This window comes from Gekko japonicus, unplaced genomic scaffold, assembly GCF_001447785.1.
Source record: "Gekko japonicus isolate JY-2015 unplaced genomic scaffold, Gekko_japonicus_V1.1 scaffold102, whole genome shotgun sequence".
NCBI lineage: Eukaryota > Metazoa > Chordata > Lepidosauria > Squamata > Gekkonidae > Gekko > Gekko japonicus.
Window position 1 is genome coordinate 935468 of NW_015172006.1, and position 18240 is coordinate 953707.

Genomic DNA, 18240 nt, shown 5'->3' on the forward strand with positions numbered 1-18240 from the left:
GGAGCTCTTCCGCCAGGCCTTTGGATAGGAGCCGCCGCCGTCATCATTCCATCTGCACCCCTATGCCCTAGCGAATTTAACATCTGATTGTCTCGCCCCCTGGGGGTGGATCGTGGCACTGGAAACGGCTTTGAGTATGAGACTGTCGGTAGCTAGGTGAGGTTAAGATCTTCCCTCTTGCTGAAGTTTGCTATATATTGCTATATATCTGATTGTAATTTATGGTTTTAAACTATATGTGATTGTTTTAATTATATGTTTTGTTTTAAACTATATGATATTGTTTTACTTGGCACTTGATGCCCCTGTTAGCCGCCCTGAGCCTTCGGGATAGGGCGGGATATAAATGCGAAAATAAATAAATAAATAAATATTCAAATATACAGATTAAGAACTCTGATTAAAATACAGGAATAGAAGATTTTACAATAAGTAAATAGATTTATATTATATTAAGAGGAGAAAAATAGATTGTAAAATACATAAAATAGCATCGTAAGTGACCATTTTTAAGATTTACACCAATGGATTTAAGAGGAACAAGGGCTGTATAATAGATCACCTAAAGGAAATTAAGTCAAGGCTCAAAGGGGCAAGACTGAAATTTACTGTGCACTTTAATTGCCTGAGTGCAAAATCTAGCAGTTAGCATAGTGATAACTGAAATTTCATCTGTTAGTAACTTATCTAAACAAGTCTTGTCTTCCCCTACCACAGAACTGTCTACAAGGGAGAAAATGGTCTTATTTCAAATCTGTTTATAGAGGGGGCAATGGAAAAAAACATGTTCCATTGTCTCTACCTCTGCTAGGGGGCAAAGGCAAATCCTCTCTGAGTATGCAATCTTCTTATATCTCCCTTCCAAGATCATGGAGGGCATGGCATTACATCTAGCCAGCTAGGATGCAGATGTTAGCTGTCTCTTACAAATTGCTCTGTATCTGGGTACAGATATCTGAGAACATGCTCACATACCTGGCACCTCAGTTATGAAAGGCCCATCTGTCCCTCTTTAAAACAGCCCCATAGAAAGTTTGCTGGTAATTCCTGGTCTCTACTTTATAACAAAATGTCTCAAGCAAAATCTTGGGTTCCATTCAAATGATGGGTTCAATCTTTGTTGTTGTTCAGTCGCACAGTCGAGTCCGACTCTTCGCGACCCCATGGACCAGATCACGCCAGGCCCTCCTGTCTTCCGCCGTCCTCTGAAGTTGGCTCAATTTCATGTAATCTATGACACTGTCTAACCATCTCATCCTTTGCTGTCCCCGTCTTCTTTGACCTTCAATCCTTCCCAGCATCAGGGTCTTCTCCAGTGAGTGCTCCCTTCTCTTTTGGTGGCCAAAGTATTCAATTTACAAAGCCCTAAAAGGCCTGGGATCAGGTTACCAGAAGGAGTGCTACTAGCCTGGTGACTGAGGGAATTCAGGGGCACTAATCCGCTGACTCCCAGAGCCAGGAGCTAACAGAGTTCCCTTCTCATGGTCAGGGGTTTTAATTAACTTTGTACCCCCCCTTCTTGTTCCCAAAGGAAGGTTGAAATGCTACCATTTGATCCCCCAAACTTTGGTGGTGACTTTGTTCTTCCCTGGCTAGGTCATCTGTAGGTCTATGGACTGGATGACTTCTGTGCTGGGAGACAAGTCATACCCACCCTTGCTTTTTCCCTGGTGTACACTGTAGCCTGTAAAAGGGACTTTAGCCCTCTCTGGCTCACTATGAATTTAGGCAGATCAAGAGAGGGAGGGCAGAAAGAGATGAGCTAGTGCTCATCTCTTGTGGCCCTTTCTTATACGCCCAGGGAATTGCCAATCGCCACTTTGGAGTCAGGAAGGAATTTTCCTCCATGCCAGATTGGACTGGGGATCCTGGAGGTTTTTTGCCTTTCCCTGGGCACAGAGCAGGGGTCACCAGGGGAGTGAGGGGGGAGGTAGCTGTGAATTTCCTGTATTGTGCAAGGGATTGGACTAGCTGACCCTTGGGATCCCTTCCAGCTCTAAGTTTCAATGCTTCCTTTATACAGAATGCAGACGTTTTGACATAATTTCTGGGGTGTAAAGCATTTTACCACACCTGGTAATGAAATAATTTTGCCAGGCTGCTTTGAATTTTTACAATATATAGATCAATGCTCATCATTTCATCATATAAACATTTAATGGTTTACCTCCCCAGCTAATTCTCACTGGGCAGCAGTCATACCAGTGGACACTCTATATCCTGCTCCCCTTCCTGTCAAATCCCCACGTGTCTCAGGGTATGTAAAGGCTGCCTTTCCAAGCCAAATCCAATTTATCTAAGCTACTGTTGATCCAAACACCTTCTCCTCAAAGAAGCCCCCCACCCCCAAAAGATGAAATGTATGCTGCTGCACTGGAAACTTTGGGCGCTAGCTTTTGACTGATGGAGAAACTATCTTACCCCCTGAGGAACAGACTTTAATGTCTGAACAAAAATATTAAATGCAAAGGAAGTGGCTCAAGGCCAGGAGAAGGTCTCCTGAGGATAAGCTGCTTTTTGCAAATCTTCCCGTGGCGGCTAAAAACCTTGAGAATGTGTTTTTCCTAAATGAACCGCTGATATGCTTGGTTTGCAAAGGTCCCAGGAGCCCGAGAGGCAGGACTCAGCACTGTGGCTTCGCTGGCTGAAAGCAGATGTTCAAAGGACAGTTCAAAAACAATCCTTTTTATCTCTCTTTTGGAACCCAAAGCTGCCCCTGACTACTTGGAGCCGCTGCACCCAAGGAAGATGATTTGGGAAGGATGGGGCTTAGCTTGTGTTCCTGTTCTGTCGATGGGAAGGAGAAAGAGAAACATTTTAACAGTATCAAGAAAACCCTGGGCTTTGTTACACTATCCTGAAGTCCTGGTTGTCCTAAGCTGCCTAAAATAAACACATTCCAAGTCAGACAGTTTGCAAAACACCAGAATAAGCCCCAAGATCTTCTTAACTGAGCCTCCACAAATCCATTATTACATTCTTAGTGAGTTTTTAGCCTGCCTTTTCAGACAAAAGAGGGAGGCTTTCAAAGTAATTCACAACAATTAAAATTCAATAGACTGTGCTGGTGGCAGGAGCTGTCCTTAAGTGGAAACAGAACACAATCTAAAGAGGCAAGACCGAGGGAGTGGAGGGTAGGAGATCAGTTTCAGAATGCCCAAATGGAATGGCAACTTGGTAACTGATGTGTACATTTGAGTTCCCATATCCATAGAGCTACTGATGTACCGGAGATCCAACCTTTTATTGCTAAGTTCTGAAAAGAATCAAAAAGTGACCCAGCCTTTTAATTATGGAGAAATAGAAACAAAAGCCCCTCACAGTCTCTAAACTATGCTATTTTTCTCCTTTAGAAGAGAAAGCTTTGGACGGAATGAGGGTAGAGCTATTTCTTCAGGATGTGAAAGGTGCTTTGGGTCTTAGGAAGAAGCATGAGGTCCATTCTAAGGACCACCTTGTCATCATGAAAAATGCATAGTCCCCTATTCATATAGCAGGCATGCAGCTCAGAAACCCTATGAGGTGACATGATGCCCCCAAATAGTACAGGGCTGACAGTTCCTTGAGTGGACAGGTACCTAAGGGACCAAATGGAGGCAGACTTAACACAGAGAGAACTGTGTTCAGATCCAGTGTCAGACAACTATGTACAATGGGAACGTTAACAACCATTCGTCTCTCAAGAACCTATGGACTAGATGGAGTTCAGAAAAATATTTACCTTTACTATGACCCAATAGGGGAGACAGATACAGTTTCAGTGTGATAGTGCTGAGACTTTTATTTAAACCTTCTTGTGAAGAAGAAGAAGAAGAAGAAGAAGAAGAAGAAGAAGAAGAAGAAGAAGAAGAAGAAGAAGAAGAAGAAGAAGAAGAAGAAGAAGAAGAAGAAGAGATTGGATTTATACCCCGCCCTTCACTTGGAGTCTCAGAGCGGCTTACAAACTCCTTTCCCTTCCCCTCCCCACAACAGACACCCTGTGAGGTGGGTGGGGCTGAGAGAACTCTGACACAAACTGCTCTTTTTCAAGGACAGCTGTGCCAGAGCTTGTGACTGACCCAAGGTCACATCAGCAGGTGCAAGTGGAGGAGTGGGGAATCAAACCCGGTTCTCCCAGATTAGTGTGGGAATTCAAGTGGCCCGTCTCTTGGGATCTAGCTGCTTAGCTCTGCAATATGAAGAAAATATTTCCAAACAGAATTGCATGTCCCATTTGAGGAGGGCTTGTGTGAAGTCAATGTTGAAACCTGGGTTGATGTTACCGTATCAAAACATCTTAACTGCTAGAGCTGTTGCTGCTCAGTCTTCAGGTTGTCAGTTGTAGTCGCCCTGGTTGGGGATGTAGTGCTAGTTCTTTCATGGTGGAAGGCAGTAAGATGATTTGAGATGCCTATCTGAGAAGGTCTGGAAATCACTGTCTTCTTGGCCAATACAGTGCTAAGAATTACTAGTACTTTCTTGATGAGCATTGTTTGGATGGTCTTGAGGATTATCTTGATGGGGAGTAGGCATACCTATTGGCCAATCACCTGTTATTTACACTTGCCCGTGGACACCTGCAGTAGGTAAAATAATCTGGGCAACCAGTAGCTATCCAGCAGCATAGATTTAGCCATTCCAAATTGCGTGTAGATTTGGTTGAGTACCAGGAGATGCAACTGCCACTTTAATCTAGCCCAATGTTTTTTCTGCTGAACTAGTCTCCTGTAACGCCCACTATGAATTAAGCTCTTCTGGACTCTAGAAGTTGCTTCACTCAGGTCAGAATCCTTGAAGCTTCATCACTTGGATCGATATATGCCTTGGAGATGTCAGTTGATGACAAGAAGTTCTTATGCTGTATCTCTGCCATAATGGACCAGCATGTCTCTGTCTGGAAAGGTGTCTTCACCATCTTGCCATTTATCCGCCTGAAGCCAAGGATGCGCAAACATTCCCATTATTTTTGATGGTATATAAAAACTGCTTTGAAAGTTATATATGCTTTATTTTAAACACCTTTAGAAATCTCTTCTCATTCCGATCTGATTAAAGTAGAATGTTAAATAATGTAAATTGTTTCTGGAAGGATTTAAATTCCCCCAAAGTCCCTGCTCATCTACATTAATTTACTGCTGGTATTGTTATAGGAAAATCCCCTTTTTGGCTAAAATGTAAGATGGCGCACACCAAATTTGTTTGGGTGACTGGCTCCACGTTTGAGATAGTGGCAACTTTCAGTGGCTATCCCCACTCTTTAGTGTCATTTGCTGGTTGATTGCATTGAATAACTAAGAGGAGTTACTGCTGCTATGTCAAGGCCGCCTGGGAGCCAGAATAAGAGAACTCTAGAAAGCTATTAAAGTCATCCTTAAACCACTGGTCAGAGGACAGCTATAATGCATGTTGGGCATGGGTTCACATCTCTGCTTGGGCCTCATGGTCACTGGGCAGCCACTGCATGCTACACTGACCCTCTTGGAGCAAATATGGGGCACAAAACATGATACAGAGACATTTGGACAAGACTACTGTCAACCCTGCCTTCAATGAGCTGTTGCAAGCATACACTTCCTATTTGTTCAGTCTGTGAGGGTTGCCAGGGAGCTTCTGGGTGCAAGTCAAAAGTGCTGGCTGTAAACATTAAAGCCTTAAAAGTTGCAGGAACCCAGTGCCTCAAGGATTAGCTCCTCCCATATCACCTGCCAGGGCACTATGGTCATCAAGGTCCTTCTTGAGGCACCCCAGTGGTTAGCAGTTACAGTGGGTGGCCACATGGGAGACGCCCTTCTCCTGAGCAACACCAGGGCTTCAGAAGCCCCTTCGGAGGGAAGTTCACTTCATCGGGTACTTTTTAATATGGCCTCAAATTGGTTATGTGCTCTTGAATGCATCAGCTGGTTTTGCTAACAATACCAGTTTTAAGTAATGTAGTTCTAAATGATGTTCGTTTTTATGATATGCTTATCAGAGGAGAATTACTGGCCAACGGGTTGGTTTCTATTGTAAATGTTAATTTGCTTCAACTGTACCTGAGGAACTGTTTTATAGAGGGAAGGGAAGGGCGACAATAAATGTAACAAATCATATGTATAACACAACAGCGTCTCTTGGATTTCAGTGTATCCCACTCTTTGCCAGTACCACTGTATTCAGTGCGACACGCTCTTTATCTGGAATCCCGATAAGTGATTCTTTCAAATATCCCTTGGGCTTTTCAGGTAAAAAGGAGATCAGACTGTATTCTCCTTTTTTAAAAGCTTTGAATAGTGAATATCCTGATGCAGCATTTAATGTATTTCCCGCGCCACCGGCACTTTCCCAGCATGTGAGCTTACATGTGGGCGGCTGCAGCCTAATGGCAGAAAGTTAAATGCACAGAAAGAATCCTTTACCAAACCTAATGAGGTTCCATTTCACAAAAAACCACAAGACTGCGTAAATCTGTTTTTGTGCACTGCTTCTGGATGGTCTGCAATGTTAGCATAAAGTTGGGGGGGGGGTAGGGTAGCAGAGCAAGTTCCCGGACTGCCTCCCTGTTCCAAATGTCAATTGAATACCCAGTTCTCAAAGGGAGAGTGTATCTGGTACTAAGCAGATAAGAACAGATTGAACTGTCAGCTTGCTGCTCACACTGTTGATTGGCTGAAGGTTACACTGATAACTGATCTCATAGCATGGAGATCAGAACCTCGGGTCATTGTAGGGCAGCAAGACCGATACCAGAGGATATCGCTATTAAGGCAGAGCCCACAGCTCTAGAGGGCACCTGTGCTGCTGTAGTACAGATTACCTGACAGTTAACTAGGTTAGTCTGTTGCAGCAAACACAACAAAGAGTCCCATAGTATCTTAAAGTCTAACTGATTTATTAAGGTATAAACATTCATAGACTGTGGCTGCAATCCTCGGGAAAATTTCCTGGGAGTGAGACCCATTGAAGAACCTGAGCAGACCTGCTTAGGACTGCTTCCGAGGGATAAGTTGCTCGTCCACCAGAATGACTTTCAACTGCCAGAGGTCCTGTAGACCCCAACAGGCTCCATCCTATACAGAATAGCAAAGCAAAAGGAGAATCGCCTGGGTCACTACAAGATATAAAAGCTTATCCTGTCAGACTGATCTCCATTTCCACCCCCCACCTCCACCTCTCTCCCTTTGTGTATCTTGTCTTTTTAGTCTGCAGTCCTGAGGACAGGGACCTGTGCTTTGGGACCCACGAGTTGTCCGAATAGTGGGATGAAAATATAATACATTTGTCAGATACATGACATTTGCCAGCTGAGGATAACGCTACATGCGTCTGCAGAAACGGACATTAGGCTATGATAGGCCATGATAAATCTGTTAGCCTTTACTGGGCTACAAGACCCTGTTGTTTTTACAGCAGTGAAAAGAAGCAGCTCCCAAGCATGAGAAGAATAGCTATTGATCTCACTCTTAAGCCTGAGAAGCAAGACAGGTCATTTTCCTTGCCAGGACGGCAATGCCTCTGGCAGCTTGGAAGGCAGGGAGGAATAATGGTTATGAAACTGAGCTATGAACCAGGGACTCACTGGTTCAAATCTCCCCTTGGCCACAGGGCCGTAGCCAGTGGTGGGGCTTTAGGGGCTGAGACCCCCGATCAGACCTTCAGAGCCCCCCCACCCCAATCTTAAGCCACAATCTTAGCTGCGTGCCGTGCCGGAAGGAAATTGCCGACCCGAAACCCTCATTCCGGCACGGCGTGCAGCTAAGATTGCTGCTTTAAGATTGGGGTGGGGGTGGGGCGGTGCAGCACAGTTCTTCCTACTTGGCGGGCCAGGCCAGTATCGCTTAAGCCGTGCCGCTGCCAGCCCGAAGCCATTTCTCTAACCTTCCTTCCTTCCTGCAGCTCTTCCTGCAGAAGGAGGAAGGAAGGAGGGTCGTGAAATCGCTCTGAGCCGGCGTGGAGACAGTGCAGCTTCAACAACACTGGCCCAGCCCCCCGAGCAGGAAGAGCCAGGGTAAGCAACTCCTCCTTCTCTCCCTCCCCTCTGCGCCTGGGGGGAAGGGAGAGCTGAAGCCGGGGGAAGATTGGGGTGGGGGCACTGCTCATTTAATCTAAATAGATCTGCCCTGCATGCCCCCTGGCACCCCCTCCCCCAAAAAATCCTGGCTACAGGGCTGTTTGGCCAGGACTGCAGCAGGTAGCCTTAGAAGGCCATTCTTTCACAGCCGCCAAATCCCCTCATAAGGGGATGACAATATTGACCTACTTTACAGGATTGTTGTAAGAATTACAAAACAATATACTTAAAGTGTCTTTGACATTACTATTACTACTACTACTACTACTACTATTAGTGGCATCAGTGGGGAAACATCCCCCTCTAGAGAAAAGCCATGCAAATTGCAATAAAAATATTCTCTGGACAAGCACTTCCATTTTCCAGAAGTGTCAACCAGTATTATTGTTAGGGAACAGATGAAATGGTTCAAGAACAGTTCCCAAAATGTCATGGCAGAAATCATTCTGCATTCATGATTACAAAATACACCCAGAACTAGTGGAGATATCACAGTGGGCAGAGTTATCCTTGTGCCCAGATATTAATATAGTTGAGGATTTCCCCCCGAAAGAGCAGCTGCGTTGGTCTGTCATAGAAGACCTAGATTCAAGTCCAGCAGCACCTCAGAGACCAGCAAGATTTTCAGGGTATGAACTTCCAAGAGTCAACACTCCTTTCATCAGATTGTGTGTGTGTGTAACACAACAAGGCCAATGTAATTATTCTGTCATCTGCTACAAATAAGATCAGGCAATGTCATCTAGGTACCTGCACACTGCTTACTTGATATAGCACCATGGCTCAGTTTCAGTTCCTGCAATGCCACTGGCAGCAATGTGCCCATACAGACCCCTGGGTCTGACTATGATCTTATTTGATTTTCTATCACTTCTTTTGCAGCTCAGTGGTTGAAGACCACCATTACAGACCACTAGAATTGTCTGTTCCAGTCCCCATCCAGTCAAATCTTTTGTATTGAAAGAATTCTGAGCAGGGCTTTCCCAGTAGGGGGCGGGGTTTCGGCGAGCTGATGGTGGCTGTCTCCTGGGATCTCCCAGGGAGACGGCTTGCAAACCAGCAATTAGAGAGGGGGTGCGAATGTCTGCGCCCCCCCCCAGACCTTTGCGAAGGGTCTCGTCATGGAGCGTTGAGGGTCGCCTGTTTCCCGGCACGCTGTCGGGAAATTGAGGCGTCCCTTTGCTCCGACGGTCTCTCTGCTGTGTCCCGGCAAGGACTAAGCTACGCACACCCCATCAAGCGAGTGGAGGTTGAGTGGCAAATAAGCATATCTGTTGGCAAGATCTACATATGAAGAGTGAGTAAAGTTGAAACAAAACAAAGCGAACCCCCCCCCCGGGGGGAAAGCGAGGGGGGAGAAGGGACTATCCTCCGCTAAGAACTGTTTATAAGCGTTACAGAGCTAGAAGAAAGGGGGGGCAGGTTTAAAAGCAGCAATGGACTATACGGAGAGATTCCAGGAGACAGTTAAGCATTGAAGCAAGTTTTCGGGACTTTGGCAAACTTTGTAAAAGTAAACATCCTTTAAAATGGGGACGGACAACGTAGTAAGAGCAACAAGCAACATCCAAGCTTTCTTCATGAAGTGGAAGAGCTGCTGGTTAACCATCTGACTGGAAATAATCATAGACTCTTGCAAACTGTGTCTTAAGCCTTTGTTTCCTGTTGGTATAAACGAGTACTGTGCAAGAACTGTGCTACATGTCAGCTGTTGCTTTTAAAAGGACTGTGTTAATATTGGAGAAGCGTCTAACCAATTATCATAGGAGCTTCCAGGATCAAAGAGGAGAGTCAAATGAGCATTTGCAATTCGAAGGGCCTGTATGCAGACTATAAGTGAGGCTTAAAGCAAAGGAGTATCCTCCATGGTTATATCCTGATTAAGTCAGCTGGGCAATAAGGTGACGAGACTCTTCTCAAGTCGGGCAGTGAAAAGCAAATTGGAACGACCCCTATGATTGAAGGCAAGAATTTAAGCGGAACAGTCCTGGAAAAAGGAGAAGGGACTTTGTTTTGAGATGGCCAGTTCCTAATACAGCAAGATGGTGCCACAGGGAAGAAGAAAGAGGAAAACAGCAATGGAAGAGAAAATGAGATTGTGTAATATCTACTGAGGGAGACTTATTGTTAATTTGCTTTTAATGGTGGAGGGGAAAATAATGGTTAAATGAGATGCCATTGTTCTCTGTAATTTGTGTCTAAGTTAAATTTTTTACAAGCTGTATGTGACCTCCAACCCTTGGGTTTTTAGTGGGTTTTCTTTTCTTTCTCCTATAATGTGTATTTTCCCTCCCTAATTGTAGTTTTTAGTAAATGCAAATAAAAAATCCCCTACGGGGGGCCATAAAAAAAATGACCTGAAACCACAGTAGGCAAAGACTGTCTTCTACCACAGGAGCTTGACCCTTAGCGGAGGTCTTCATATGAGGCCCTTCTCTGGGTTCAATCATTTTTAGAGGGTGGCTAAGGGCTCCCAGACTCAGGGTCTTTCCTTTGGTTGTGCCTAGCTATGGAATGCCATCTTGTTTATGTTCTTTATGTGCCAATGAAGTCTATTTTGCTCGCCCAGTTAATCATTTTGGTTACACTTAATCACTTCACCTGTTTAATCAATTGGTTAGGTTGTGTTTCTTTCATATTACTGATCCTGATGCTGTTTTGACAGGTTCAGTTACAACCGGGTTGTGTTATATGTTTTCTCCACCTAATTCAGACTAATTGTTTAAAAAATTTATTTGCTGGTTCATTTTTTCACAGAAATTGTTACTGCTTAGAGTAAACCACCATGAAACTGATTTTTGGTGGAAAGGTTCCCTCTAGATTTAAAAATAATAAATACGTGGAAGAGCTCCCAAGTTAATTGAGTTGGCATACAACTGACAGTTAAGCCCTCTGTGAAACTAAAGCAGAAGCTCTAGATCAGGCCTCTCAGACATCTGCCTTCTCTAAAATATATGTTTTTTCCTAAAAGAAACAGAATAGCATCCCCTTCTGTGTCGTGTTACATGACGATCTATTTAATGCCTGAAGACAAGGGGACTGGATCCAACCAAGCAAATTCCCAGTTTCAAAGAGGACTTTGGCACCTCCCTATCCTTTGTACCCCACAAAAAGCTGCTCCAGGTGGTCAGAGAACCCTTGAGTTCAGTGTGAGATGCAGCCCATGGGGAATGGGTTCATGGGAGCTCAATGGGAAGGCAGAAAAGATCTGCAAGCCTGCACCATTTGCACTTGATTGGGTCCAAGCCAAAAGAACATAATAAGGCTGTTCCTCAGTTGAGCGCAACCCTGTAAAGCCTGTGCCAAAGACGCACGGTTGCACTACATTCAGTGGAAATGAACAACAACAAAAAATCTCTAAAAACATTCCATTTTCCGGCTCTTTGGGGCAGAAGTCCAATTTAAGAACTCAAGATAGAAACTGTCAATCAGCAGCAGCATTGTTTGCTTTGATTTCATTCGTGTTACGACTGCATGTACACTCAAGGAGGACAAAGAAATTAAAAGGAAAGGAAAAGAACCAGGAACCAAGTCTGAAAACAAAACAAACACGGTAACTCCAAGGTCTGAAGGTGACCTGAAAAGGTAAACAAGTCTGCCGATTAATGGCAAGATGGCAAAAGGAACTTTAGGAAAGGGAGGGTGGCAGACTGTTATGTCCCCAGTGCCATTTCTGTGTTACTGGTCACTCTCCAATATCAATATACTAGAAATAAGGCCCGTTGTGGAAATAAATACAACGAGATCTAGAAAGAGGCTCTGGGAGAGTGCTCTGGCTTTGGGCAAACAGTGTCAGTTTCCTGTGGCGACCTCAGCAGGGTTTAATGACAGAGTCCACTGTTTTCTCCAGAGGGACTGATCTCTGAGACCTGAAGAGCATTTGTATGTTTGAGTTATCTGTAGCCCTCACCTGGAGAGTGGTAACCATTGTTACCCATTCTCCTCTCCCCTATGAGGTATGTTATGCAACTGAAAATTCCAACTGCCTTGCGGGGGGGGGGGGGAGTTTGAGGTGTGGAATGGACTGAAGTCCAATCAGCTTCCATATGCAAAAGACCAGGTTGTCGCAGCAGTTGTGGTGTGGGCGGGACCCGGGCTTTGCCTTCTGATTGGTGGCGATATATGCTGAGGAGCAGTGCCATCAGCCATACACTAAGGGAGTGCATTTTAGAATTAGAACTTTGGCACCCACTATTCAATTATATATAAGGAGAGATACAAGGGGTGACTCCATAGTCCGATCCTTTGAGCACTCCTAAATGGCAGGGGCGGGGGAGGGGGGGAATCTGCGCTCTGCTTGCTTCTACACTGTTTACTGTCAATCTTTTGTTTGCAGCCAAAATGGAAACAGCATGGTATAGGAAAAGCCTGTTATTAAATGATTCAAGAAGAACTGTTTAAAATTTGGGCTGAAATGAACAGAGTAACAAAACAGATTCATAAAAGAGCTAAATGGCTGTTTTCTTCTTTAGTAGCTGAACAGAGAAGAGGCCACTGTGGCCTGGGCTTGGGGACAGGGGCGGGATCAGGTGGTGACTTTCCTCCAGACAAAAATTTGGTACCTTTAAGCATATGCTACTTCTTTCTCATACACAAGCCTAGGGATAAGCTTTAGATTTAAGGCAAAGTGAAGTGAATTCTCTCAGTAGACATTTTCTCGCTTCATGTTTGGTTAAGAACATAAGAACATAAGAGACGCCAATGTTGGATCAGGCCAAAGGCCCATCTAGTCCAACACTCTGTCACACAGTGGCCGAAAATACCAGGTGCCATCAGGAGGTCCACCAGTGGGGCCAGGACATTAGAAGCCCTCCCACTGTTGCCCCCCCCCCCAAGCACCAAGAAGACAGAGCATCACTTGCCCCAGAGCCCCTATCTATACCTTGTGGCTAATAGCCACTGATGGACCTCTGCTCCATATGCCTATGGTTAATTTTGTAAGCAGCATTTTTCCTGGTAGTGGCTAAATTCTTCTGTATTAAATTGGTCTTGTGATTTTGTGGCCTTTTAAAAAACCCACATGCCTGCCTGCCTGCCTTCCTTCCTTCGCAAGTAAAAAAATGAGCAGGAGAAAAGCAACTCTCTCCAGGGTGTTTAAATCACAAGTTTGTCTCCTGTGCCATGGACCTCCTTGCCCAGCGTGAAGAGAGGTGGGTGGCCAGGGAAACGCAGGTGATCATTAAATGAATGGATGGGCTGGAAGCTCTTGAAGAGGGGTGTTCAGGTAGGAGGAGGACTAACATCTATAGATTTCTGTCTCTCCTGCTGGCAGCAGTGGTTAAAAGTGCTTATTTCTGTTGAGGCTGACAGAAGAATACTGGAGAGGTGAATGTCTTGTTCCAGTCTGGTGATGTGGGCAGATGAATTTCCACAGTCCCCTAGTAAAACCGAGGCATTGGTTGGGGCCAGTGTATTACTCATCTCTCTGATTGAACTTGGGGGAAAAGAATGAACTCCAATTATCCTAAGACCTGAGTCAGATTGAGGTAATGAGAGAGGAGGTCCTACGACTGACAGACAACTTAAAAACTAATAAATCACCAGGTCTGGATGGCATACATCCGAGAGTTCTGAAAGAACTCAAATGTGAACTTGTGGATCTCCTGAAAAAAATACGTAAACTTTCATTAAAATCTGCCTCCATTCCTGAGGACTGGAAGGTAGCTAATGTCACTCCCATCTTTAAAAAGGGTTCCAGAGAGAAAAATTACAGGCCAGTCAGTCAGACGTCAATACCAGGTAAGTTGGTGGAAACTGTTATGAAGGAGACAATTAGTAGGCACATTGATGAACAGAAGCTATTGAGGAAGACTCAGCATGGGTTCTGTAAGGGAAGATCTTGTCTCACTAATCTGTTAGTGTTTTTTGATGGAGTGAACAAACATGTGGACAAGGGGGACCCAATAGATGTTGCTTACCTTGACTTCCAGAAAGCTTTTGATAAAGTTTCTCATCAAAGGCTCCTAAGTAAGCTCGATAGCCATGGGATAAAAGGACAAGTCCTTTTGTGGATCAAAAGCTGGCTAATTAATAGGAAACAGAGAGTGAGTATAAATGGGCAATTTTCTCAGTGGAGGGTGGTAAGCAGTGGGATACCGCAGGGATCAGTACTCAGTCCGATGCTTTTTAACTTGTTTATTAATTATTTGGAGTTGGGAGTAAGCAGTGAAGTGGCTAAGTTTGCAGATTACACGAAGTTGTTCAGGGTGGTGAGAACCAGGTTGTGAGGCACTCCAAAGGGATCTGTCGAGAAATCAAGGGTGCGACCTCATTTGGAGTACTGTGTACAGTTCTGGTCACCACACCTCAAAAAGGATATTATAGCATTGGAAAAAGTACAAAAAAGGACCACTAGAATGATAAAACGGTTGGAACACTTTCCCTATGAAGAAAGGTTAAAACACTTGGGGCTCTTTAGGTTGGAGAAACGATGGCTGAGGGGTGACATGATCGAGGTTTATAAGATTATGCATGGGATAGAGCAGGTCGAGAAAGAAGTACTTTTCTTCCTTTCTCATAATACAAGAACTCGTGAGCACTCAATAAAATTGCTGAACAGTCGGGTTAGAACAGATAAAAGGAAGTACTGCTTCACCCAAAGAGTGATTAACACGTGGAATTCACTGCCACAGGAGGTGATGGCAGCTACAAGCATGGATAGCTTCAAGAGGGAATTGGATAAACATATGGAGCAGAGGTTTATTAGCCACAAGGTATAGATCGGAACTCTCAGTCTGGGGCAAGTGATGCACTGTATTCTTGGTGCTTGGGGGGGGGCAACAGTGGGAGGGCTTCTATTTTCCTGGCCCCACTGCTGGACCTCCTGATGGCCCCTGGTATTTTTGGCCACTGTGTGATATAGAGTGTTGGACTGGATGGGCCATTTGCCTGATCCAGCATTGGCTTCTCTTATGTTCTTATGTTCTATTGTTTTCTGAAATGTGCATTCTAACGATACTATAACAGAAATGAATGCAAAAAGTGAGGCAAATAGACTCACTTCCTTTTAGACTCTTCCTTTTAACTAAAATTGTTTCAAACTGACTTTTTAAATGGTTTAAAAGGTTTGAACAGTAGTTTTACTTATTTCCTTTATATTCTATATAACTTATACGTTTTTATGTTACTAAGGATTTTTTTTCTGGCTTATAACTTGCCAGGATACTGTCGGGAATTTTTCTATTTGTCTTTTAAATTGATATGTACTGGTCGATGACTGTAATAATAAACGGACTGACTATTATAGAAAGGAATGTTTTGGGTGGGGGGGAAATATACATACACATATCAAATATATTTAACAAAAATAAAAGGAATAGTTGGGGGGGGGATCACTTAAGTACGGTGCTTCCTGGGCATGCATAAACAGCACATTACTTTGAAGGCATGAACACATGAAGCTGCCTTACACAGAATCACACCATAGGTCCATGTATGTCAGTACTGTCAACTAGGGTTACCAAGTACATACCGCAAATCGGCAGGGGACACATAGTTCTTGGCAGGAACATTCCCGCGGGGAAAACACATACACTGCACTATACTGTCACCCAGACGTGACGTAGGCACGTAGCCGGGCGACACTCTAGCAATGGGGCTGAAAACTCGATGGTACCATCGAGTTTTCAGCCCCATTGCCAGAGCGTCCCCCGGCTACATGCCCAGCGTGCTGATATAATGTCTGGGTGACAGCACAGTACAACACGGGTGTGTTACAGGCAGGAATGTTCCGGAGGGAAAGCATGTGTCCCCCGCCGATTCGCGGCAGGTACTTGGTAACCCTACTGTCAACTCAGACTGGCAGCAGCTCTCCAGAGTCTCAGACAGAGGTCTTTCACACCACCCATGATCTGATCCTTAACTGGAAATGCTGGGGATTGAATATGGTGCTTTCTGCATGCCATGCTCTGTCACTGAGCCACAGCCCCTCCTGAAAGGAGTTCTCCCCTGATGAGGTAAACCTTGTCTGGACAATACAGCTTTCAATTGCAGGTGGGGGTTCACAGGACAGAATACACAAAGACACACACTTTTTCAGCAGTTATAGTAAATCCACAGAAGGCTAAGGACTGTCTTGGTGAATCACACAAGCCACTGAAATAAAACCTGCAGCAATTAACTGGTAAACATTGTTTTCTATGGATCTGAGACCTAGCTAAGCTGTTCATTCTGCCTGACTGAGGTCTAGTTCTCACTAAGGTAACAGTGTCTGAACTGTACCAACTCACTTAAAAGTGTGGGAAGAGGGTTAATGACTGAATGCTTCTGCTGCATACAAACCAAATTCCTGCTCCCAGGAAACTTTCAGGAAAAGAAAGCTAGGACAGAACCCTTCTCCATGGCATTTCGCTTTCCATGGGTGGGGAATGCTTTCTCTGTGAAGAACCATTTTATCAAAAGGGGCCCCTGCTTACAGTCTGGAATGGTACAGCCCAAACACAGACTGACAACCTCAGTCAAAACTAGGCTAAAACACTGAGTAGCAAATTGGAAGGGTAAATATGCCCAGAGCAGCAGATGCCAGTCCAAGGAAAGATGCATTCGAGCACTGTTCAGTGTTCTCATCCTATGAACTTGCCATTATTCAACAATGTCAGCACATTATTCATTAACAGCACTTAAAAACAAAAAACGCATGGTTACACACTGCCCCAACTAATAGGAATAGGACACCAAGCCCAAGGTTTTCCTCACCTCATTCTCATCTAATGTTTGCAGTTTTTCCTGTGCCACAGAATCCACCTTGGAACCATCCAGCTGCTTCTCTCTGAGACTTTGATTAACCGAACGCAGCTCCTTCACCAACAAGAGGAGTTCCATAATCTAAGAAAGCAAAAAGAAAAGCTTCAGGAACTGGGGGGGATCTGTTATATTCCTCCCACTTTTTCACATGCTGTGATTTTTATCAATGTAGATTACCAGCTGGCATCACTTGACTGTTAAAGCTGATCAGGTTTGAAACACGCACACGCCTCTGAATTGGAAGTGCCTGCATTCTTATCTTTTATCCCACCCTTCTCCCAAGGAGATCAGGATGGCAATTCTGGTTGTTCCTCTCCCCACATTATTCTCACCATGTACCCATGAGATAGTTTAGGATAAGAGAGAATGATTGGCCAGGCTCACTCCCTGAGTTTTATGACTGAGTGGTGATTTGAGTCTGTGTTGCCCCGCTTCCAGTCTGGCACTAAGCTCTACAACCTGGCTCTCATATACATAGTTGCTGCCTATAGAGAAGGGCCTAGATCTAAACGTAGTAGAATGAGGCAGGCAATTCATCACCTACATGCCTTTTGTTCTTTTCTGAAGCCCCAGGTATGCCTGAAGGAACCAAGAAGACTATAGCTGGCAGTGAGAACAGGAAGTGGGGCCCCCACAGCAGTGGCCATGCTGTGCCAGCTCTAGCTCCAGGCACTTTGGCTGACAAGCTGTCTCTCTCTAATGTATCCGGTAAGTCAACAGGCTTCCTCTATGCCGGCATTTTGGTTTACCACTTAGCTCTTGGGGGAGGGGGGGTATCAGTCCCTCCCTCTTGTCACGTGTTCCCGGGCAACCCTGCCTCCCTCCATGGGGCAATTCTGCTGCCATCACGCACGAAGGAAAAGACCCGTAAAGTGGACAAATACACTGCCACTAAAGACATGGGCGCTTTCACACACACACGCACTTTCAGTGCGCTTTGCAAGTGGATTTTACTGTGTGAAATGGCAAGATCCACTTGCAAACGGTTGCTGAAGTGGATTGAAACGGCATTAATTTAGCATGTGTGAAAGCGCCCCATGGTAAGAATTTACCTTATTCTCCAGCAAACAATCAGCAAAGGGCTAAAGTAGTGACTTAGGAAAGAAAATGACAACTGAACAGGAAAACAAGATGCAACAACTTACTCCCTGTTGTGTGGTGAGAAGTTGGTGAGAAGAAAGCTCACTGAACAAGAGAGTAGTACCTTTTTCTTAAGTTCTTCCAGAGACAGCTGGTCTATCCGCAAGTTTAAGGGATCTTGTTCGCCTATGCAAATACTCATGTAAGAGGTCTGGTCACCCCAAGAAAACAAAGTTTCCTCTAAAAAAAATAAATAAATTATAAATTTGGAATCTACGCTTGCATTGGAAAATCCTCCCTTCTTCCTCTAAGACTACATTGCATATTTATTTATTTATTTATTTATACATACTTTAAATTTATGGATCGCCCAATCCCTGAATACACAGGGC

General features: G+C 44.5%; 1 protein-coding gene across 1 annotated transcript in view; it reads right to left on the reverse strand.

Annotated features, from left to right (window-relative positions):
* CDK5RAP2 (CDK5 regulatory subunit associated protein 2) overlaps nt 1-18240 on the reverse strand; it is a 204707-nt gene that overhangs the window by 85239 nt on the left and 101228 nt on the right. The window contains exons 17-18 of the mRNA XM_015420167.1: nt 17973-18088; nt 16721-16849 (exon numbers count right to left, since the gene is read on the reverse strand). Of these exons, the coding sequence (XP_015275653.1) occupies nt 16721-16849; nt 17973-18088 (245 nt within the window). The remainder of the gene's footprint in view (nt 1-16720; nt 16850-17972; nt 18089-18240) is intronic.